The 24,173-nt window shown below is 43.9% G+C and overlaps 1 protein-coding gene across 1 annotated transcript in view; it reads right to left on the minus strand.

Moving 5' to 3' along the window:
- Positions 1 to 4,033: 4,033 nt before the first annotated feature.
- LOC115074071 (autophagy-related protein 16-like) overlaps positions 4,034 to 24,173 on the minus strand; it is an 83,042-nt gene continuing 62,902 nt past the window's right edge. The window contains exons 6-7 of the mRNA XM_029573185.1: positions 15,068 to 15,319; positions 4,034 to 4,232 (exon numbers count right to left, since the gene is read on the minus strand). Coding sequence (XP_029429045.1) covers positions 4,151 to 4,232; positions 15,068 to 15,319 — 334 coding nt within the window. The 3' untranslated portion in view covers positions 4,034 to 4,150. The remainder of the gene's footprint in view (positions 4,233 to 15,067; positions 15,320 to 24,173) is intronic.

Genomic DNA, 24,173 nt, shown 5'->3' on the forward strand with positions numbered 1-24,173 from the left:
CCACACCCAAACTTTATTTACAATAACAGAAAAGTATAGCACCTTTGCAGAGCTTATGTTTGTTGCTTTTGGTACTGCAAATTAAATCCTCCTTTGGTACTCTGGCTTCCTGCCTGTTCCCCGGGACCTTTCTAACCCTTCTGGGCCCTGACTCCTTCCCTTCCAGAGCTCATCCTTAAGGTGATACGAGGGAGTTTCCTGTACACTTCCTCACAACCCTACATGTGTATACATACAGATATATTTATGTATACAAACATCAAGGATAAATAAATATATACACACACATACAAGATATATATATTTTAAAATCCTCCATAACCTTATCCTATTAGTTCCCTTTATTTCTATATGTGATGGGGAAAGAGCCAATGGCTCTTTGACACTAAGGGGTAGATTTTAAAAGACGTGTGCGCATGTCCATGGATGCGCTGATTTTATAACATCCGCGTACATGTTATAAAATCCGTTGGCCGTGCGGACAGCACGCGCATGAGGGGATGAATTTTAGTAAATTATGCATGGCGACGCAATCAGGCCTCCCCCAGTTCCCTACCCCCCTGTCTAACCTTCATTCCCTTTTCTCTCTCCACCTCGACTCCTAACCCCTATCTAACTACCTGAAAATTTTTAATTTTTCTACTTACTGCTCCTCCTGAGAAGTAGTTTCCGTGCAGCGGCCGGCTGCTGGCGCACGCTCCCCTGGGACAGCGGCTAATGGCTGCCGTACCAGCCGGCCTCAGTCCTGCCCGCCCCCTCCCCATCCCGATCCTGTCCCCCGGCCCACCCCTTTTTCAGGGCCCGGCGCTTGTGCGCGTATCAGGACTTAGGGGCGTGGCCAGGCCCTTTTGGAAATGCATGTGGCTCGCATAGGGCCCGGCCTCAAGGGCAAGTCCCAATTTCTACGTGTGCGGCCCTTTGAAAAAATTCACCCTTAAGTTTATAAATATACCGAAATCTTTGTCATTAAGCAATGTTCATGAAAGATCATGTGGTAATTATGTTTTAGGGAAAATACCATGACAGATTGCTCTCTTTTAGAGGATATTTTTCAGTCCACAGCATCTGTCCACTGTCTTTCGATCTGCTGTCATCAAAAATACAGCATATGTGGTCGGCTGCTTCTCCATCAACACGCAGACTAATTAGCCATGATATGTGAGTGACATCATCCAATGTCCCCAAATGGACCCTTCTCACTTACCTTCTAGAGCTTTTGTTCTACTGAGCATGCACAGGAGTTCCCGAGCAGGTACTGCCTCATTAGTTTTTCAGTCTTTTTTCATCCAAGGCTCTGAGTGTTCAATTTTTGCTCCTCAACTTACTTGAAGTTTCCTCTTTGCTTTGACAACCCCTCAACAGCATTTTTCATTATCAACCCAAAAAAAAGTAAAGAAAAGTAAGATCATGTCTGGCTGTAAGCAGGTCACACTCAGTTGCTTCAAAGAGTACGTGTGACAAACATATCCATCACCAATGGCCTCGGTATTTGCTATCAGTGTCTAGGGCTGAGCCTGTTATTAACCTGCCCGCTCCTCGCGGGCAGGCCTCTTACCTCCCGTGGCCAGTCGGGCTGCTGACGCCTTTCCCTCCGCGGTAGTCGTGCCGCTGTGTCCGGGCTTCTCCCCAGCTGTCTCCTGCCCTGTGTGGCAGGGTCGAGCCGTCGGGAGTTCTTCCTCGAGGCTGGGATCGCCGCTGCCGCTCCTGCTTTAGTCTTCGCGGTATGGAGCCACTCCTGCAGCCTGCCTTCGTCCAGTTCCATGGCAGGGCTGCTCCACTGCCTGCCTTGTTCTTTGGGCCTTCCTCATGGCTGGGAGAACGCCACCAACAATCCTGCCCTTCCTGGATTTCCCTAGGCGCGGGCCTGCACATCTCTCCTCCTCTTCAAGGGCCAGCCAGGTGTGGCCCCTGCTGGCTCCTCCCTGGGCGTTGTCCTCTTCAGCCCTACAAAAGGGCCCCGCATTCATTCCAGCGTTGCCCTCGCAAGGAATTAGATGCTCCTGGATGTTCCTGTCCTTCACTCCAGGAGTCTCACTGTTCCAGCTCTTCTTCAAGGTCCTGTGTTCTTCATTTCTTGTCGGAGCTCCATGTCTCGTCCTGAAGTCTGCAATCCGTTCCTGATGTCCGTGTTCCAGTCCTGATGTCCTGAACTCCTGGTTCCTCGATGTCACTCTTTCCTGGCATGCCATGTGGTGGTCTAGTCTCCTCATGGTTCATTGCCTGTCTTCTCATTCGCAGCTCAAGTCTCCAGAGAGTCTTCCTTGCCTGAAGCCAAGTCCCGTCTTGGCCCTCCGTCCTGAATCTCGTTCCAGCCCTTGGATGTTCTTGGGGCTGCTCCATCCATGCCAAAGACTCTGTTAGTACCTGTGTTATTCTAGTGTGGTCCGCGACCAGCCACTGGTGGCTGTGTAGGGAGCGTTCCGGTACAGGCTTCTACAGTTTCTGAGACATGCTCCTCTACTTCTCACCACATCTCATCTAGAGGCTCTTTGAGTCCAGCGTGGTCCACGACCAGTCCCGTGGGTCCGCCCTGTGGTGGGTTGTGTAGGGCATGCTACGTCGCAGCCTCAACCCCGTACTTGCTTGACTCTTCTGAATGCCTAGAACCTAGCTTGAGTCTTCTGAATACCTTGAACCTTTCTCTGAGTACCTTGTTCCTGAGTCTTCGTCTGAATCTCCATGTTCCGGTCTTCGCTGCCCTGGCATCCATCCGGCCTGCCACATCTTGCAGTTACCCAGTGGCAGGTCTGAAAAGCTATTCCTATTCTTTTGTTCTGCAGTCTGCACTTATGGTAATTGCTTTGGCTTGGAACGGTCGGAGGACTGTTCATAAGACTACCATTGCATTGCTGGTCTTCCAAAGCGTAAAGGTCCAGAGGAGGGTAGTCTCTTCAGTCATCTGTCTTCAGTCCAGCCTCGCTCCTGTCCAGCCCATGCTTGAGCATGCTTTGCCTGCCGTAGTGCCTCTTCGGAGTTCCTCTGGGGTCGAGCCGTGGTCCAAGGACACACAGTCCCCTGGAAAGTGGAACAGATTTTCGAGTGCTTCCTAACAAAGCCATGATGCACTGAATTGTTACCATTATGACTGGATGCCTCAGAATTCCAGAGCATGGAAAATAGAGATGTTACAGAAGTCAGTGAAGAGCTGGAGTTGGTCCTCCTCCCCACGTAGAACCTCAAGTCCTCCTGTGCCAGGTTGAGCAGGATGCCGAGCTTATTGACTCAACAGGTTTGAGCAAAGCATCGAAGCACCAGATGCAGGAGTCCTTAAAGCCCTTTGCAGGCTCCACTGGACTCAAAGCCATTGGTGCCACTGAGGCCAAGGTAGGAATCCATCCTGTTGCATCCAGCTCCACCACTGTCTCGAGCTCCAGCACCAACAATGCATCAGGAAATGGCACCATAGATCCTCTCGGCACAGTCTGCATATTCGATGTCGATAATGCACCAGCCCTCACTGCAATCAACACATCGGGTTTTAGCAACATTGACATTGGAGGGTTCATGTATTGAGACCCTCTCATCGTCAATGCATTGAACCTCAGTCCAGCCGACACAGCTATTCCTTATGTCAACACCACTCCCTGGTCCCAGTGATGCACTCTGTGCATTCAAGGAGAAGTACAGGAAGCCCCAAAGAGGATTCACATATTTCGCCATCTCCAGAGCAGTATCTCTATCAAGGAGGATCAATGCTGTTCGTGCTAACCAGCTCTTTCATTTTTGGATTTCCTCAGCTCTCCCAAACCTGGCACACAAGATTAGGATAGATGATAAAATGGTGACAATCAATAACAGCTCCCCCCCCACCCTGCATCTTAGAAACACCCCTATAGAACAGTATTCTTGTTTCCTGCACCCTTCCTGGCATTCTCTCCTGAAGACCCTCCCCCACCAAGTAATCCCCTCCAATCCCAGGTTTTAGCAATCCAGAAGCAAGGGATCTTTTTGGGGTAGTATGGATATCAGATTATGTGCCATTTAATCCTAGAACAAGGCAGGGTTTTAAGCAATGAATTGCAGAGGAGGTAGGTAGACAGACATGCTGGCAACTTTATTGGTTTATTGAAAATTCTACAGGATATTTCATGTAAATTCCTATATTCTGCTTATTGTAAGCCAACATTTGCAGTGTAATATTAAGCAGTATCTAGACAGGAGAAATTATGTCAGAAGATTTTCTTCTCAGAAGTTCCAGTTTATGTTTCAGCTTCGCAATTATCCTGCGGGACCTGAGAGAAGAAAAACAGGAAAAGATGAACATAAAAATATAAGAACTGGCCAACTGGGTTAAAAGTTCAGAATTCTGTCTTAAAGCAACAAGAAGCAGGTGCTTAGAGAAAAATAAGAAAAAAAGTTTAAAGATGCATTGATCCCCTGTTCTTATATTCAGTGGATTCAGGCTTAGCCGTCTTGCACAGACTTGCCTAATCTCTTTAAGAATCCACCGTCTGTACCGAATGAGTTCCACACAGTGTGGAGGAAGTACCCTGTACGTGAGGCTTTCATCGGGTGCCCCTTAGTTCTGTTATAAGATGCCTGCTCCCCTATTTAGGGATAATAATCAGAAGACACAACTAAGTTGCAGTTATTCAGGTAAAATGGACTGAATGACCAGAGCCCCTGGTTTCTCTCAGCAACATTTTTCAAGATTCTGTGGTAAGAACTGGCAAATTCCATGGCATATTTTTCAAAACTTCTGTGGCAATTAAGTGGCAAATTTGCATATATTTGCAATTTAAATAAAATATACAATTTATAAAAAATATTTTTCTGACATTTCCTGGTCCAGTTAATTTAATTGGTTCTTAGAGGAAAACGAATCTTAGTAATTGGGACTGGGGAGGAAGAAGGTGACGGGATCTAGGAATGAGAAGAAAGAATCTTAGGCAAGAGGAATAAAGAGATAAGCAATGGAGGAGGAAAGAGGAAGGAGAGGATGGGGGATTCAGGGAGGATAAGAAGCGAGAAGAGAAGAGGGGGAAAGGGATGAGTGGGGAGGAATGGGAGTCGAGGGGGAGAAGTGAGAAGAAAGGGAGTATTGAGGATGGAGTGGAAGCAGAAAGAGGGAGGACTAGGGATGAGGCTGCTGGAGGAGGGAAGACTGGGATGAGGGTAATAGGCCCCCCCCATTCCGTGGAGCCCCTCACTCAACCTGGTTCTATCCACAAACTCCTTACTTACAGGCCAATACAGTACAGTGCGCTCCGGCAGAGCGCACTGTTAACCCGTGTTTGGGCGCGCGTTTGACGCGCTAGCTTTTCCCCTTATTCAGTAAGGGGTAATAGTGCGTCGAAAATGCGCATCCAACTCCCCCGAAACTAATAGCGCCCGCAACATGGAAATGCATGTTGATGGCCCTATTAGTTATTCCCGCGCGATACAGAAAGTAAAATGTGCAGCCAAGCCGCACATTTTACTTTCAGAAATTAGCGCCTACCCAAAGGTAGGTGTTAATTTCTGCTGGCACCGGGAAAGTGCACAGAAAAGCAGTAAAACTGCTTTTCTGTACACTCTCCGACTTAATATCACAGCGATATTAAGTTGGAGGTCCCAAAAGTAAAAAATAATTAAAAAAAAATATTTAAAATCTGCCTGCGGCTCGCATGTTGAAAACCGGACGCTCAATTTTGCCGGCGTCCAGTTTCCAAATCCATGGCTGTCAGCGGGCTCGAGAACCGACACCGGCAAAATTGAGCGTCAGCTGTCAAACTCTCTGACAGTCGCCGCTCGGGACGCGCTAGTGTCCCTATCACCTCTTTTTACTGCGGGCCCTCATTTAAATTCTGAATCATGCACAGGAGAGTGGCCTGTGTGCTCACCCACTCTCCTGCAACTTTTACTGAATTGGCCTGATACACTGCTGCACTCCGTCTCCCTCCCCCAAACACCTCACAAATCTAGCTGCCTCCATACCCACCACCCCCCTCCCTCACTTACACTGCTTTATTCTCACCCCACCGCTTCCCTTGGTATTCCATGCCAGGGTGTTGCTGGAAGGCATGCATAAGTTGAATTTTGTGTGACCAGTTTAAAATTCTGGCCATCACAGGTCACAGTTTGCTTGCGTCCTCCCTGGGCGATCCCATCAGATGTACCCTTTCACAGCGCAGGCATCCAGAAGTTAAAGTCAGACCCAATTGACTCTGCAGCCAGGTTTCAATAAGATCATACAGTTCTTGTCCTGGTATCGATTCCGGGAGGCCTATTTTAATATTATTGCGTTTGTTCCGATTCTCTTGATCGTCTAGGCGGTCCAGCAATGATGAGTTATGAGTAGAAAAGACTTGTACTTGCCTTTCCACAGTAATCAGTCGGTCCTCTTGGGCAGATAGTCTGTGTTCCGCCTCCTCCAGCCTTTTTGCCTGCCCCTCTACTGCGGTTTTTATATCATCCATTGAAGATTGGATTTTGAGGAGCCTTGCATCTAAGGCCTCTCCAACCCTGGTAGAGATTTTTAGCAAGGCCTCCTCCGAGACCTCTGCCACCGGAGCTGTGTGTTCACCAGCAGCCGTGGCCGCCATCTTGGCTACACCAGGCTGATGAAGCTGAGAGGACCGCGCCGATCTTTGGTGCATCATGGGCCCTGGAACGCTCGTTTTCGCCACAGACCATGGCGATTTGGGAGCCCCGAGTATCTACTTTCCCCTCCACTCAAAAAACAGGAGAGGGTAATCGAGGAGCTCAGATGGCGGCCGATTGAGATGGGGGGTGGTCGGATCAGGCGCGAATGCAGCGAGGGGGGTGCGCCATATGGCGGCTCGTTACCGGCCTCCTGATGCTCGTTTTCGCTGGATTTTACGGCGAATCGAGAGCCCTGACCTCACTCCACATCCTTCTGTGGAGAGGCGAGCAGATGACAAATTTTAAACGGAGGAATGGCGGCCGCTAACGAGAGAGAGGACCTGGAGCTAGCTTTCCATCCTGCTGACCTCAGTGATGTCATCCCTGAAGTCTCACTTTCATATATTTTTTAAATAGGTGGGTAAAAGTATGAGCGCACATTCCCTTGAAATATGTGGTTTCAATGCATAGCATGTATTCTCGCGTTGGCCAGTGTACATATATTTTATAATGTGTGTGCGCTATGTGCATGTTATAAAATACGATGGTAAAACAATGCATGGCCATATATTTGCATAGTTGCCACCACGAACACTGGCTCCATTTCTTCTGTAGCTCATTTACAATCCCCAGTTATCTCCTTTTTAAGTTGAAGATTCTTGGGGGTTCCCCCCCCCCAAGTCTCCTCTCATAGGGAAGTTTTTTCATAACCCCGTCTTCATTACCCTTTTCTAGGTGTATTATTTATTAATTTATTTTAAAGATGTGGTGATCAAAATTGCACACACTGTTCAAGATATGAGCACACTATAATGATATTTTCGGTTTTGATTTAATCTCCATTTCAAATAATTCCTAATATTCCATCATTCTTTTATTTATGGCCCGGAAGCTTCTTCCTGTTCCTTTTGCACTCCAAGATAAAGTGGAACTGGGCCCTGGTTACGGTGATGGTACCATGAGCCTTCATGCGTACATTAATGGTCATTCATTTTTAACTCTCTCGCTACCCAAGCCCAGACTGTGGTGCTCTCCTGAAATGGATACGACTGTTACCCAAGCTCACGCTGACAAGATGGCCGAGGCTCCCCTTGTTCCAGGACACTTTAGACTTTGCAGCATTATCAGTCCTCACCAGCCTAAGGAACACGTGCCAGGATTAGACATCAATAGAACAGATGAACTAATTGGCCGACATCTGTTATTTTACCACAGCTTCACACGGAGCACGTGTTTATTATAAACTGGCTGTTTCGTTCAATGTGTATGAGACTACATCCAGTTTTATATCCCTATGGATTCATCTTTGGAGGCAGCATTGGGGAAATTATCAGGTTTTCCAGCAATAAATTAGTCCTGAATCTATCCAAAACTGAGATTTTGTTTCTGTTTCACTGAGAAGCCACAAATGTTCCACCAAGCTATATCTTTGAGAATATTGTGATCCCCATTTTAAATCTCGTTAGAGGTTTAGGAGTACTGGGTCTCTTGTTTCAACCTCTGGTTCAGAATTCATTTTCCAAGCTCGGCTTTTACAGACTCTGAAACCTTTTCTTCATGTGGCGGACTTCCGTTTAGTTACCCAATCGTTAGTGCTGTGCTCCTTAGACTACTGCAATTTTCTTTTTCGGGGTCTCCCTGTGAAGGTACTACAATTAATCTAAAATTCAACAGCTTGTTTAATTTCAGGATGTCAGATACGAGAACAAATCTCTCCCATCCTAAATAGTTTGCACTGGCTGACAAATCTCATGGTGGATTAGGTTTAAAATCTTGGTGTTCGTTTTTAAAGCTACTCATGGAATGTTCCTCAGTACCTTGTCTCAAATACATGTCATCATCCATCTCATAATTGCCGATCCTCTAGTAGATGTCTACTGGCGATCCCATTACATAAGTAGTTCATTTAAAAGCTTCAGGCAAGCAGATCTTTGCAATAGCAGGACCAAATCTCTGGAATGAGCTTCCAGAGTTCATAAAAATGAAAACAATCTGTTAAGATTTAGTAAACTGCGTAAGACCCATCTGTTCTCCTTGGCCTTTAGGACTGGCTAGGGTGGGTTTTTTTTTTAAATTTCCAGTTCTATGGGATTTACTTCTGGGTTGCTTGGTTGAGGGTTGGGGCGGTTGGGAGTGAGCAAGCTCATGTATATGTACATTTTATGTTTTGTGGCTGTTTTATGTTGGTGGTTATTATGTACATACATTTGTTCCTTGCTGAGATCAGCAGGTTATATATTTTATAGATAAATAAAGCATAGGGGAACAGACGAAGATCTAAACGTGAATACCCTAAAGGAAAGGCAGGATAGGAGAGATATGATAGACATTTAAATACCTCCAATGTATCAATGCACATAAGTGCTTATTCATTTTTAAAACAAATTCTTAGAAGTTTACATCTTGTTAGGAAAAGGATATTATTAAAAAAAAACAAAAAAAAAAAAAACTGTAGAAAGAAAATCAATTACATTTCTACCAATACACAAACGTCTACCACACTGGATAGAGAAAGCACAATTCCAAGAAAATTGACAAAACAGCAAGAGGCCAATACTCAAACAGGACTTATTTGGCTATGTAGCAGCTGCTGAATATCCAATTATGTTCAACAGGCAGCACTTAGAGGGAGATTGCTGAAGCTGCATTAGGGTTATAATGTGCATTAAATAGCGTATATCACACACTATAGCCTTATCGTGGCAAATATTGCGTGATATTTGCAATATCATGCATAAGTTAGCCCAATTTCCTCCCCTCTTCCAATGAGCTGCTTTGCATGGCATTTGCATTCATGAATTTTGCAAATCCATGCAAAAAAAAAAAACCAAACCAAAAAACCCCCCAAAAACCCCACAACTCATGCATAAGTAATCCAATGTAAATAAAATTACGTAGCTGACATATTTCTAATTTACACCTTTCTGCAAAACACTAATCTAATGCGAGAGCATCGAGACTAACACTGGTCCCAAAAGGGCCCACGTTAGATTTAAAGGGACTTGCGGGCCAATAAATAAGCATCCTCAAAGCCTACAAAAAAATGAACCAGAGCCTTCATAGACCTGCCTGGCCTACCTGGGGTGGGGGGCTGCATCTTCACATGGACTTCTTTACATTTAGTTTGATCATTTTTTTTGTTCTGGGCCACCTCAATTGGTGGCCCAAAAGTGGCTGGGGGGGGGGGGGGGGGGTGTCAAAGACCTGCAGGTGAACCGGTAGATATAGTATACTTGGATTTTCAGAAGGCGTTTGACAAAGTTCCTCATGAGAGGCTTCTAGGAAAAGTAAAAAGTCATGGGATAGGTGGCGATGTCCTTTCGTGGATTGCAAACTGGCTAAAAGACAGGAAACAGAGAGTAGGATTAAATGGGCAATTTTCTCAGTGGAAGGGAGTGGACAGTGGAGTGCCTCAGGGATCTGTATTGGGACCCTTACTGTTCAATATATTTATAAATGATCTGGAAAGAAATACGACGAGTGAGATAATCAAATTTGCAGATGACACAAAATTGTGCAGAGTAGTTAAATCACAAGCAGATTGTGATAAATTGCAGGAAGACCTTGTGAGACTGGAAAATTGGGCATCCAAATGGCAGATGAAATTTAATGTGGAAAAGTGCAAGGTGATGCATATAGGGAAAAATAACCCATGCTATAATTACACGATGTTGGGTTCCATATTAGGTGCTACAACCCAAGAAAGAGATCTAGGCGTCATAGTGGATAACACATTGAAATCGTCGGTTCAGTGTGCTGCAGCAGTCAAAAAAGCAAACAGAATGTTGGGAATTATTAGAAAAGGAATGATGAATAAAACGGAAAATGTCATAATGCCTCTGTATCGCTCCATGGTGAGACCGCACCTTGAATACTGTGTACAATTCTGGTCGCCGCATCTCAAAAAAGATATAATTGCGATGGAGAAGGTACAGAGAAGGGCTACCAAAATGATAAGGGGAATGGAACAACTCCCCTATGAGGAAAGACTAAAGAGATTAGGACTTTTCAGCTTGGAGAAGAGACGACTGAGGGGGGATATGATAGAGGTGTTTAAAATCATGAGAGGTCTAGAACGGGTAGATGTGAATCGGTTATTTACTCTTTCAGATAGTAGAAGGACTAGGGGACACTCCATGAAGTTAGCATGGGGCACATTTAAAACTAATCGGAGAAAGTTCTTTTTTACTCAACGCACAATTAAACTCTGGAATTTGTTGCCAGAGAATGTGGTTCGTGCAGGTAGTATAGCTGTGTTTAAAAAAGGATTGGATAAGTTCTTGGAGGAGAAGTCCATTACCTGCTATTAGGTTCACTTAGAGAATAGCCACTGCCATTAGCAATGGTTACATGGAATAGACTTAGTTTTTGGGTACTTGCCAGGTTCTTATGGCCTGGATTGGCCACTGTTGGAAACAGGATGCTGGGCTTGATGGACCCTTGGTCTGACCCAGTATGGCATTTTCTTATGTTCTTATGTTCTTATGCTCTTTAAGGCAATGGCAGTCCCATGTATTGGGTGTCACTATCACATGGTAAAAGCCTCTGCTGCTTTGTTTTACCTTGCAGAATTTTACTGTGAGACTAAACAAAGCAGCAATACAACCATGATATTTTTTAAGGGGAGGGCAGAATATCACGAGCATGCTGCTCATTATATAAGGGTCCCTCCTGCAATAAAGCATAGTGGTTTAGTGAACCCAGGGCTTAGCTGGATAAGTGACTTATCCAGCTAAGTTGTTAGCCAGATAAATCAGGGGTTTATCTGGATAAATTTAATACTTAGGCAGCCAGCAGACTGTGGCATCAATAAAGGTCCTTTTAAAATTCTGGGGATTGACAACACTTTATTTAAAAGGACAGCTCCTCCTACATTGATGTTTGATACAAGAAAAGCTTTTGGACTTTCTACCTTTGTCCCTCCTGATGCAGCCTTTGGGCAAAGAGGAACAATTTTTAAGACTGTTAACCGAGACGGTTCAGACAAGAGGCGTTGTCCTTTAAATAAAGTGCTGGGAATCACCAGAATTTTACAAGGACCTTTAATGATTCCACACTCTGCTGGCTTCCTGAATGTTTTATCGAGTGTGGGATTCCACTCTATTTTTCTTCCTTTTAAATTTAATATTTAGCCACATTGCCATGCCACTGAATATCCAGTGCACGTTAGCTAGACAAGTCTTATCCAGCTAACTTACATATAGGCCGATTCAGTAAAGTCCGCAGGAGAGCGAACGCTCGCTCTCCTGGCGCACGCACCGGCCACTCGCCGGTGCGCGCGATTCAGTATTTAAATTAGGTGATGCGGTAGAAACAGGCAAAAGAGGCGCTAGGGACACCAGCGCGTCCATAGCGCCTCCTTTTAGCCCGGAGCGGCGGCTGTCAGCGGGTTTGACAGCCGCCGCCCAATTTTGCCGGCATCGGTTCTCGAGCCCGCTGACAGTCACGGGCTCTGAAACCGGATGCTGGCAAAATTGAGCGTCCAGTTTTCGGCCCGACAGCCGCGGGCCCATTTTAAGTTTTTTTTTTCTTTTTAACTTTTTTTTACTCTTCGGAACCTCTAACTTAATATCTCCATGATATTAAGTTAGAGGGTGCACAGAAAAGCAGGTTTTACTGATTTTCTGTGCACTTTCCCAGTGCCCGAGGAAATTAGCGCCTACCTTTGGGTAGGTGCTAATTTCTTAAAGTAAAATGTGCAGCTTGGCTGCACATTTTACTTACTGTATCGCGCGGGCATACCTAATAGGGCCCTCAACATGCATTTGCATGTTGAGGGCCCTATTAGGTGCCGCGGGTTGGACGCGAGTTTTCCTCCCCTTACTGAATAATGGGTAAGGGAAAACGCGCGTCCTGATAATTGGTTATCTTTAAATATTGGCCTCCAAGTATTTAGATTTCTAATATATTAAGGAGAAATTAACCCTCGGTGCATAGAGCATCAGAATGTGAACATATAATGAGGTTATCACTAAGTAAGAGCGAATGAAAACAAACTTTCATTCTGATATTTAGCCACAAATTTTGATGGATGGTTTAAAATAGAAAATGTTAACCCAATCTGCAAAACCCTAGGTCTGAGAAGGAAAACTTGTTTCCTATTTTTCTGGGTAGTTCTCGCTGCATCCATAAAGATAATTATCTTGCCCTTGAAAAACAAATCTGTTCCATAAATCCCTATCTAGTTCCAGGACTCAAGTCACAATTGACATTGCAGGTTTTGCTTGCTTTTCACAAGAATTTCCTAAAAAAGTTGTTAAATCCAGACTCTCCTGATCATGTAGGAGACCAACCTAGCTGTCTCTCCTCTCAAATCTTTCATTTGGGAATGGCAAGTAGAAAGCTTTTGGTTCAGGAGTTAGGGACTTTAGGGAGATTTTTTTCTTAAACATTTCCTTCAGGGAAATTGGATGCAGCTTAGGGAAGAGAGGATCTTGAATGAGACGACAGTGAAAGGAGACAGACAGACTCACTGGAAGGCTTTTGAGATGAAACTGAAGGACCTAAATGTGCAAATCTTGGAGGAGAGGAGAGACAGGAGAAATACGATACAGACTTTAACATACCTGAAAGGTATTGCGAGGAGAGACAGGAGAAATACGATACAGACTTTATGCTCAGGAATCGAGCGTCAGCCGATGGGACATGGGGGCAGACTCAGGAGAAACGCCAGTAAGTATTTCTTCATAGAAAGGGTGGCAGGATGCATGGAATGCCCTCCCGGAAGAGGTGAGAAGAGAAGAAGGGTAATGCAAGTCAGAAGGGCGTGGCAAAAACATTTTCCCTAGTGAAGGATGGAAATATGAGGAAGAGGGGTAACCTGCAGGGAGTGACAATCTCTACCCTTAAAGGGAGCCTGCACAGAGTGGCAGCTCCTGCAGTATAAAACAAATTAAAATTAAATAAACTTGCTGGGCAGACTGGATGGACCAATTCCTGCTGTCATTTAGTATGTTACTATGTAATGTAAGGAAATATTTCTTTCTAGAGAGGGTTCTGGATGCATGGAACTGCCGCCAGTGAAAGCAAGGACAGCATCTGAATTCAAGAAAGCAAGGGATAAGCATAAAGGATCTCCAAGGAAGGAGTAGGGAGGGTTTTAGAGCAGAGTAGTTAGAGTGAATGGGCAATTAGATAGGCCATTTGGTACTTTTCTGTCATAATATTTTCATGTTTCTAGGTAACTGCATACCCACAGGCTGAAGTTTCAAAAACTCCCCAAGAAAGTATACGTACAAGCAGTCTTGACTGATAGCTTTATCACTGCATACAGAATACTGTGACGGGGACATCACGGCACGAGCCCAGAGTGCAGCAGGAAGAGAGAAACCCTCAATGCAGAGTACAGTGAAGGAGAAAGGAACTACACATCCCAGCAGGCTTTGGGGTTGGGACCTAAGAGGGAGCACTGACAGTGCGTCCATTCGGCAAACTAGGCAGTTGCCTAGAGCGCCAAACTTTTAGGGGCAGCAAACTCCCTCCAGCACAAGGCTCAGAGCGAGAGTCAATACTGCCAAAAAAAAGGGAGTGCTGTGCTGGAGCTGCCACCAGTAGGTGGAGGTGCGGAGGGTGCAGGACAAAGTTTGCCTAGGGCGCCAAATGCTCTTGCACCAACTGAGGGTGGAATCGTGGACAGACGGGCAGGTAGGGCTATAAAAGGCCACAAGGAAGTGTGGTTTAATCCCTTAGAACGACCACAAAGAAGAGACCGGAGAAGGGTGCGCACGCGAGACAGGCCAGGAAGCCTACTGAAAGCAGGGTTACCAGGAGGTAAGACCCTGAAAGAAGGTTACTGAGGGGAGATAAGTGAAACCTTACTCCTAGAAGTTTAGACAAGTTTTGCAGTGTCCCACCCTCACACTGCAACTGTCTGGCAAAGAGAGATTAAGAGAGACTTTGCAGTCAAGGTTTTGGCTAAAAGTTCCTCCCCCCACGTGGAAGGTAAGGCAGCATAGCCCAGTGGGGCAGAGACACTAGAGAGATGCTTATTTTCCATTTTCCTCCTTCTCGGTTTGTGGGTTTGTCCGCTTGATTAAGGAGCTATGAGAGACATTTGATCTGCGACACAGTGAACTGACTGATAATACTTATGAGAAAAGTTACAGTGAGGCAGAGCTGACACAGCCTCAAAGACTGTGAAGCAGCTCGGATAGCCTGGCTGAGCTGCACAGAGACGCGAGAGGTGCAGAGTAGTTATAGGATGCTGTGGCTGAAGATTAATATGTCTTCAACAGTCTAAGAGTTATCTGGTGACTAAGAGCAAGCTGGGAAGATTTTTTTCCTGAGTTTCCCAGAAATTTGAGTCCAGAGTCCTGCAGTGAGGAATAGGTAGCAGAAGCTCCATCTGTGTTTTGACAGAAAAGGATCACTAGGAAGGTGAGGGCATCACAAATATGTAGATCTATTTTCAAACGTTGGATAAGTAATATAGTAAGAAGATAGTCATTTAAAGGAGTTTAGTAGGTTTGGCTGTAGCCTTTTCTCTCTGTGTCATATTTCTTACCTCTCCTCTTGTTCATTGCAGCGATTCAGTCTGTCTGCTTCCAGGGCTTTCTCCTCCATCCAGCGTGTCACGAGTTTCTGGTTCTCAGACTCAATCCTATGCAATCGCTCCTCCAGAGCGGTGAATGTCAGCTGGAGGGCATCATGCTCATTTCCCAGTAGCTGATGGCTCTGCTCCAGCTTCTCCAGAGCGCTCTCTTGCTCCAAGCATCTCTTCATTAGACAAAGAGTTTCCTGTGAGGACCTGGAGACCCTGGATACAGAAGCCAGGAGAAGAGTTGTATAAGACTAGGGGAAATTATTCAAGAATCTGAATTCTGCAACCAGTTCCCTCTCCTCTAATGCTGTTACTACAAAGCCAGGGTACACAAATATCACATTAGGACACTGAACAAGAGAAGGATGCAATAAGCTGAGAGAGATCCCAGCACTAATCTGTTATTCTTGCATACAGCACACACAGCAGAGAGATGAGCCCCTGGCCCCAAGGGACATGGGTTTGCATTTACTTTGCACATTTAAAACTAATAAAAAAAATTTCTTACTCACATAATTAAGCTCTGGAATTCATTGTCAGAGGATGTGGTGAAAGCTGTTAGTGTATCTGCATTTATAAAAGGTTTGGACAAGCTCCTGGAAGAAAGGTCCACACACTACGGAATCTACCTGTCTTTTTGGGATCCTGCCAGGTACTTGTGATCTGGATTGGCCACTGCTGGAAAGAGGATACTGGGCTTGATGGACCTTTGGTCTGTCCCAGTATAGCAAATCTTAATTAATATTAATAGATTGCCCGAGTGTAACTGTTAACCTCTGGTTTAACTTTCCAGTTGTCTATATCTGTGTGTTAGATCACTCTTTATCTGGGTGTCCATGCAAGGAGTCAGGATGACGAGTGCCAGGCGAGTGACAGTGTGATAGGTGTGTGTGGGGTGAGAGGAGGGACAGGTTAGAAGGGCAAGCTGAAAGAGGTCCATGGAGGAGGGTGGCTAGAGTGGTAAGTGGGACTAAAAGTATCAGGATGCAGCAGAAGAGGCGCAGAGTCAGGGAGCATGGGAGTGTGAGGAGGGTGGAGAAAGACAGGAGAGGTCAAGAGCAAAGCGAGCACAGATGAGGAGAGAACTCAGCAAAGAAGCAGCAGGAGATGTGAGAATTGCCCATCCAGGAAGTGGCAACTCATCCAGGCGGCAGCAGCACAGACAGCGGCTTACGTGCCCACGGGTTTTCACATGATGAAAATGAAATGCTTATCAAGAAAGTTTGTCAATTATGAGCAGCTCTTTGGGCGGCATGGTCTTCAGCCAAAAAACGCTGAAGGCATTTTTCCTGACTGTAAAAAAATAGAAATATTCAGAAACGCACGTTTTCCACAAATGACAAAAAAAAATAAAAATCAAATTCTTCCCATTTCAGAAGCAAATTAAACAACTAGAGCTGAACCCCAGAAGCCCACCCTATCCCCAATAACGTTTTGCTCCCCAACAGTTTCACACCCACCAGGGCTAGTGTTTCCTTTAGGAAAACTAGGCGGTCATCTAGAGAGTGCCAAAATCCTGCCAGCCTGAGGTCCAGAGTGGTGCTGTACCAGAGCCAATATCACCAAAGAAGGGAGCACAGTGCTGGAGCCACTGCCGCCGGCAGGAAGGAGCACAGTGCTGGAGCCACTGCCGCCGGCAGCAAGGAGCACAGTGCTGGAGCTGCCACCAGTAGTTAAGTTAGAGGGATGATGAACCAAATAGTCTTGCCCTGGGCCCTAGCACTCACAATCCCCTCCAAAGTCTCTACCAGCCTTGCACCCATGTTTCCTCTCCCAGTCCCCCAAGTTGCAGTGATGAAGCCTCCTTCTGCTCCTTCCGATTGGCCTCCTGAGGCTGGCAATCAAGGGGCAGGCTGCTGCTTCTATTGGCCCCACAAGGCAGTCAGGATATTATGCAATGCAGCTGCAAAATAAAAACCAAGGAAATTGAAAGGCTGGGAGTTTACCGAATTGAAGGCCACTGGAGAGGACCAGCAAGAGAAAGGCTGAGGAACAGGAGAGTATCATTGAAGAGGGAGACATTGGGGAGATGTCTTTTTCAATGCTGTTTTCAGAGATGTCATGGGAGGCTGACAGTCCTAATACAAAAGATCTCTTAATGGGTAAACCCACAAGTACAGTAAACTAAATTGAATACGTGGTGTTTAAGATTTTGAAAAAACTTCAACGCTGTGCATATCAATATTTACTTATGAATTTAAGGACCATCATACCACCCCAGTGCTCACAAGTCAGACTTGCATTTTATGCACTTCATTAGGGTCACTTTTAATCAATTGGTCCACATGGCTCAGTTCAATTTTTATGGATTTTTTCGTTATAAGTTTAAAAAGAAACAACTTCCCTTATTCATCCGTTGTCTGGGTCATTCATCCCGTAGCTGTCGGGGGTATTCGTCCGACGCACGCGTTTCGCCACACAAGCTGCTTCAGAGACGTGTATTCAGACTCTCCTGATCCAGCACTCCCCTTATTTTAGCGGGGATACAAACAGATCTTTAGGTAATCGTAAATTCTTACAAAGGAAGGAACTTCAATGGTGTTAGAGGTCCATCAAATTTTTCGGACCCAACGCCATCTCCCCGCTTAAAGTTCTTAGCGGTGGAGATGGCGTTGGGTCCGAAAAATTTGATGGACCTCTAACACCATTGAAGTTCCTTCCTTTGTAAGAATTTACGATTACCTAAAGATCTGTTTGTATCCCCGCTAAAATAAGGGGAGTGCTGGATCAGGAGAGTCTGAATACACGTCTCTGAAGCAGCTAGTGTGGCGAAACGTGCGCGTCCGACGAATACCCCCGACAGCTACGGGATGAATGACCCCGACAACGGATGAATAAGGGAAGTTGTTTCTTTTTAAACTTATAACGAAAAAATCCATAAAAATTGAACTGAGCCATGTGGACCAATTGATTAAAAGTGACCCTAATGAAGTGCATAAAATGCAAGTCTGACTTGTGAGCACTGGGGTGGTATGATGGTCCTTAAATTCATAAGTAAATATTGATATGCACAGCGTTGAAGTTTTTTCAAAATCTTAAACACCACGTATTCAATTTAGTTAGGCTGACAGTCCTCCAATGATTATTGCACAGAACAAGACACTTTTCCCCCAATGTAAACTCATGAGTGGATAGAACAAATATTATACTCAAATCCTCCTCATCATCATCAATAAATGCAATAAAATCAGATACACCTTCATAATAGGTGTCAGAGAAAATGTAACCAAATACTATCTTCCATCTTATATATAATCATTGGTCTAAAGATGTATACTAAATATTGAGGGGTTTTTGCAATTAAAATGTATCTTATGAATTGAATAGTCCAATACTCAAGACCTGGCTGTTCAATCAGGCATTTCCTAACTCCAATGTGATTTAACTCCTAACAATCAACACTCATCACCATCAATATCACTGTTATCTACCTCTAACAACGTTCGTTAGCCTTATGTAACTAATCTTGTATTTTCTTTTCCTTCTTACGCCAAGTTCTATTATCCCTGTTACATGTAACTGCCTTTTCCGCACTATTGTTCAAGTTTAAGTTTATATTGCACTCCTGTTTTATGTGAACCAGCATGATGTGACTTATCTTGAATGCCGGTATATAAAAAACCTAAATAAATAAAATAAATAAATAAGAGAACTTATCTTATGATTTGCCACACATAGCAGGAAAAATGCCAAATAGCCACATGAAACAATCTTTCAAGAAATGCCCGTCTCTTCTCAGCCAAACACGGGCCCTTGTTTCGAACTCTATAGTCCTAGGATTATATATAAGGTGGAAGATAGTTAAAGTGTTTGATCACCTTTCCTCTAATGATGCCTATTATGATGGTCTATATTTGATGTTATTGCATTTATTGATGAAGAGCATTGCTTGAGTATAATATAATAGTCCTCCAATGGTGACAGCTACCATCACACCATGCCATGTGCCACTGGAAGAATCCCATCCAGTAGGAAGTTCAGAAGGGGCAGTAGCTTAAAATGTTTGGTGTAACCTTAACAATATAGTTCAAGGCTGACCCAAGAAACTTTGAGAGAGTTTAAAACTTCCCCTATGATCACTGAAAGAAAAGAAAAAGCTACACACGCACACAGAGAACAATTGTTACATCATCATTAAAAACCCAAAAACCTCTAAACACTTTAGCCAAACCCCAGGTTGATAATTCAGACCAACATTTTCTAAGTATTCTTTCTGAACGAAATAAAATGGCAGACGGGCAACAAAGCATTATGGCCATTATTCTATAAGTGCTGAGACTCATTCCTTCTGCAAGTCTACATTTTTCTACATTATTCTATAAGTGATGGGTGCCAGTTTTTCTAACTTAGCTCCACCTGAAGCAAAGACCTTTGATACTGATTGGGGGACACTTTTCTCTAATGACATTTTGAAACTATGTCAGTAGAGAACATACATTCTTATATAAAAACAAAGGGTGAAACTCCTAATCAGAGAGCTATGCTTAGCCTTCATCCTGATGCATTGACTGTGCATGCATTATGCAAATTCACTGTTATAAAAAACTGTGTGAATCAAGATTGAGCCTTCAAAAGTCCATTAGGGAATCAGCCATCAAAGGGCTCCCACTGAGACCAATGAACTCCTTCAGGATCAGATACCTGAGCCTGCCTGCAGCTCTGCCAGTACTTTGAGCATACATATGTTGACCAGACATATTTGCATCCTGACCTGCACATCCTGACCTTCCTACAGGGAAGGTTTTAAGTCCCAAGGGTGCACAAGCTTATTCCTACTCTTTGGGGCATGCATCCAATTAGCACTCCTCCCAAACAACTCTCTGTCCCAAGGGTAGATTCTTTTTGTGGGGAGAAGCTCTCACATATGCCCCACCCACTCTCACACATTCTCATGCTCCCTCCTCTCTCATACACACACAAACACTAAATGGATAAGTTGTGTTTCTCCCTGTGTTATGTTAGCTGCTGTACCTCAGGGCATAAGATGCTGGGACAAAACCAGTCAGGACAAGGCACTAGGAGTTTAATTATTGAAGAAAAGGAAACTTTGATAAAATGAGGAAAATAGTTAGAAAAAAAAACTGAAAGGTGCAGCTGCAAAGGTTAAAGTGTTCAACAGGCTTGGACATTGTTTAAAAATACAATTCTAGAGACACAGTCCATATGTATTCCACGCATTAAGAAAGGTGGAAGGAAAGCAAAATGATTACAGTCATGGTTAAAAGGTGAGGTGAAAGAGGCTATTTTAGCCAAAAAAACCAAACATTCTTCAAAAATTGGAAGAAGGATCCATCTGAAGAAAATAGGATAAAACATAAGCATTGTCAAGTTAAGTGTAAAACATTGATAAGACTTAGTTTTTGGGTACTTGCCAGGTTCTTATGGCCTGGATTGGCCACTGTTGGAAACAGGATGCTGGGCTTGATGGACCCTTGGTCTGACCCAGTATGGCATTTTCTTTAAGACAGGCGAAGAGAGAATTTGAAAAGAAGTTGGCCATAGAGGCAAAAACTCATAATAAAAACTTTTTAAAATATATCCAAAGCAATGGTAGGGAAGAAAGTCTGATACTTCACTTTCAATGCATATCCAGCATAACACCCTGCTTCAACGGCAGGGGGAATGAAGTAAAGTGGATCTATACACAGACAACAACCAACAAGGACTGAATTACATAGTCTGGGTAAACAAATAAGCATGGGTGTAGCTTGCTTACTGCGGTGGTTACTACTCCTAACTAATTAAGCTAGATGATATTTCACGTAGATGCAGTTCCAACACTGCTCTCTACATTAATGGTGGGGGTGGAAGGGAAATAGAACCAAAAGGTTACTAAGAGCCAAGAGTAACAGATAAGTATGAGAAAAGAAAAAGAAAAAAGTGTGAAACTTGCTGGGCAGACTGGATGGGACGTTTGGTCTTCTTCTGCCGTCATTTCTATGTAAGAAACCTGTGAGGGAGTCGGTTGGACCATTAGATGACCGAGGGGTTAAAGGGGCTCTTAGGGAAGATAAGGTCATTGCAGAAAGACTAGTAAACACAGAAGCAAAGAATTCATTTAATGAGAATGTTGGGGAGATACCAGTTCTGGAGATGGTTTTCAGGGATGATGAGTCAGACGAACTGAACAAAATCACTGGGAACCTGGAAGATGTAGTAGGCCAGATTGACAAACTAAAGAGTAGCAAATCACCTGGACCGGATGGTATGCATCCTAGGGTTCTGAAGGAACTAAAAAATGAAATTTCTGATCTATTAGTTAAAATATGTAACCTATCATTAAAATCATCCATTGTACCTGAAGACTGGAGGGTGGCCAATGTAACTCCAATATTTAAAAGAGGCTCCAGGGGAGATCCGGGTAACTATAGACCAGTGAGCCTAACTTCAGTGCTGGGAAAAATAGTAGAAATATTCTCAAGATCAAAATCATAGAGCATATAGAAAGACATGATTTAATGGAACACAGTCAACATGGATTTACCCAAGGGAAGTCTTGCCTAACAAATCTGCTTCATTTTTTTGAAGGGGTTAATAAACATGTGGATAAAGGTGAACAGGTAGATGTAGTGTATTTGGATTTTCAGAAAGCGTTTGACAAAGTCCCTCATGAGAGGCTTCTACAAAAACTAAAAAGTCATGGGATAGGAGGTGATGTCCTTTCGTGGATTACAAACTGGTTAAAAGACAAGAAACAGAGAGTAGGATTAAATGGTCAATTTTCTCAGTGGAAAAAAGGATAAACAGTGGAGTGCTATATATATATATATATATATATATATATATGAATGATCTGGAAAGGAATACGACAAGTGATGTTATCAAATTTGCGGATGATACAAAATTATTCAGAGTAGTTAAATCAAAAGCAGACTGTGATACATTACAGGAGGACCTTGCAAAACTGGAAGATTGGGCATCCAAATGGCAGATGAAATGTAATATGGACAAGTGCAAGGTGTTGCATATAGGGAAAAATAACCCTTGCTGTAGTTACACGATGTTAGCTTCCATATTAGGAGCTACCACCCAGGAAAACGATCTAAGCATCATAGTGGATAATACTTTAAAATCGTCGGCTCAGTGTGCTGCAGCAGTCAAAAAAGCAAAACAATGTTAGGAATTATTAGGAAGGGAATGGTTAATAAAACGGAAAATGTCATAATGCCTCTATAATCACTCCATGGTGAGACCACACCTTGAATACTGTGTACAATTCTGGTCGCCGCATCTCAAAAAAGATATAGTTGCGATGAAGAAGGTACAGAGAGGGGCAACCAAAATGATAAAGGGGATGGAACAGCTCTCCTATAAGGAAAGGCTGAAGAGGTTAGGGCTGTTCAGCTTGGAGAAGAGACGGCCGAGGGGGGATATGATAGAGTTCTTTAAGATCATGAGAGGTCTTGAACGAGTAGATGTTTATTTATTTATTTATTTAATGGCTTTTATATACCGATGTGATTCGTTTATTTACACTTTCGAATAATAAAAGGACTAGGGGGCATTCCATGAAGTTAGCAAGTAGCACATTTAAGACTATTCGGAGAAAATTCTTTTTCACTCAATGCACAATAAAGCTCTGGAATTTGTTGCCAGAGGATGTGGTTAGTGCAGTTAGTGTAGCTGGGTTCAAAAAAGGTTTGGGTAAGTTCTTGGAGGAGAAGTCCATTAATGGCTATTGATCAAGTTTACTTAGGGAATAGCCACTGCTATTAATTGCATCAGTAGCATGGGATCTTCTTAGTATTTGGATAATTGCCAGGTTCTTGTGCCCTGGTTTGGCCTCTGATGGAAACAGGATGCTGGATTTGATGGACCCTTGATCTGACCCAGCATGGCAATTTCTTATGTTCTTATTACAGAATCAGTAAACATTTATTTTAAGTCCATTTCTTAATAAAGATGAAATTACAGTTGACTGATATATAAAGGTGGTTTTTCCTCTGGGGAGGTGTCCCTTATCTCTCAGGTATCTGGGCAAAGCTCCCCATGGTGATTTTTAAAGTGCACAAAGCTTTCCCAGTGGGCCAAACAGGAATCCTACTGGAGGAGTCCCCTTAAACACGAAAAGTCCTATCTGAATCCAATTTTTTCACAATCACCCAGCCTGTCCTGTTCCCATGGATTGGCAATCCGATTGGGAACTCCAGAATCTTGGTCCTTCTCCTCGGTGATATTACTGAAGACCTCTCTGGCAGGAAAAATCTTAGAACATGGGAACCAGGCTATGTTAGCCCTGGAACCCTGTGGAGAGGGAGAGTCAGAAAACCTCCCCACAAACAAATCCGAATACTTGCATCAGAAAAATCTCTCGGTGACTGCTGCTTGCCCCATCTAGAGGGTAGATTAAGGCTCACAGGTCTTTGGTCCTTGTCCTTTGTGTCTAGGGGAAACCTTCTCCAAAGGGTGCAAGGTTTAAGCAGGTGTCCCTTCTGAAGAACTCTGAATACATCTTGGCCATCAAAAATCTCAATCAGAAGGATCTGTCAGTGGTGCTTGCCTCACTCTAGGGTGTAGAGTGGGCTCATGGGTCTTCAGTCCTCTGGATTGAGAGCCCTTTTGCCCCAAAGGAAATCCAGCAAAAATCTCTCTCACTGCAACTAAATACAAGACAACCTTCTGGCAGGGTGTGCACAGAGAGGAACCTCTTCAAAAATAAAGCTCATGCTGAGGCTAAGAGGCCTCATGGAATGGAAAACCTTGCATCCTCACAGGTCTAATGCTAACTCAAAAAGGTCTTCACCGATTCCTAAAATGGCTGGACTAAATATGAGCAGGCAACCAGTCACTGCTGAGACAGATGGAAGGCTCACCGATGATTGATTCTATGCAGGGACCTAGTGACATCTAGCAGCCAATCCAAGGGAGCGCCACATATTAACTGAAAAAAAAATATCAGTAAAATCTCTAAAGCTAGACAAACTGAATAAGTCCTTGTACTGATTAAATCAACTCTGACCCTAGCCTGAGTAATTTATAAATTCATAAATGCTGTGTGCTATATAGTTGGAAGTTCCAATATCATTAGTTACTATATAATTAGTGGTGCTACGTTATCTACATGTCATAC

Source organism: Rhinatrema bivittatum, chromosome 12, assembly GCF_901001135.1.
Source record: "Rhinatrema bivittatum chromosome 12, aRhiBiv1.1, whole genome shotgun sequence".
In the NCBI taxonomy this organism is placed as follows: domain Eukaryota; kingdom Metazoa; phylum Chordata; class Amphibia; order Gymnophiona; family Rhinatrematidae; genus Rhinatrema; species Rhinatrema bivittatum.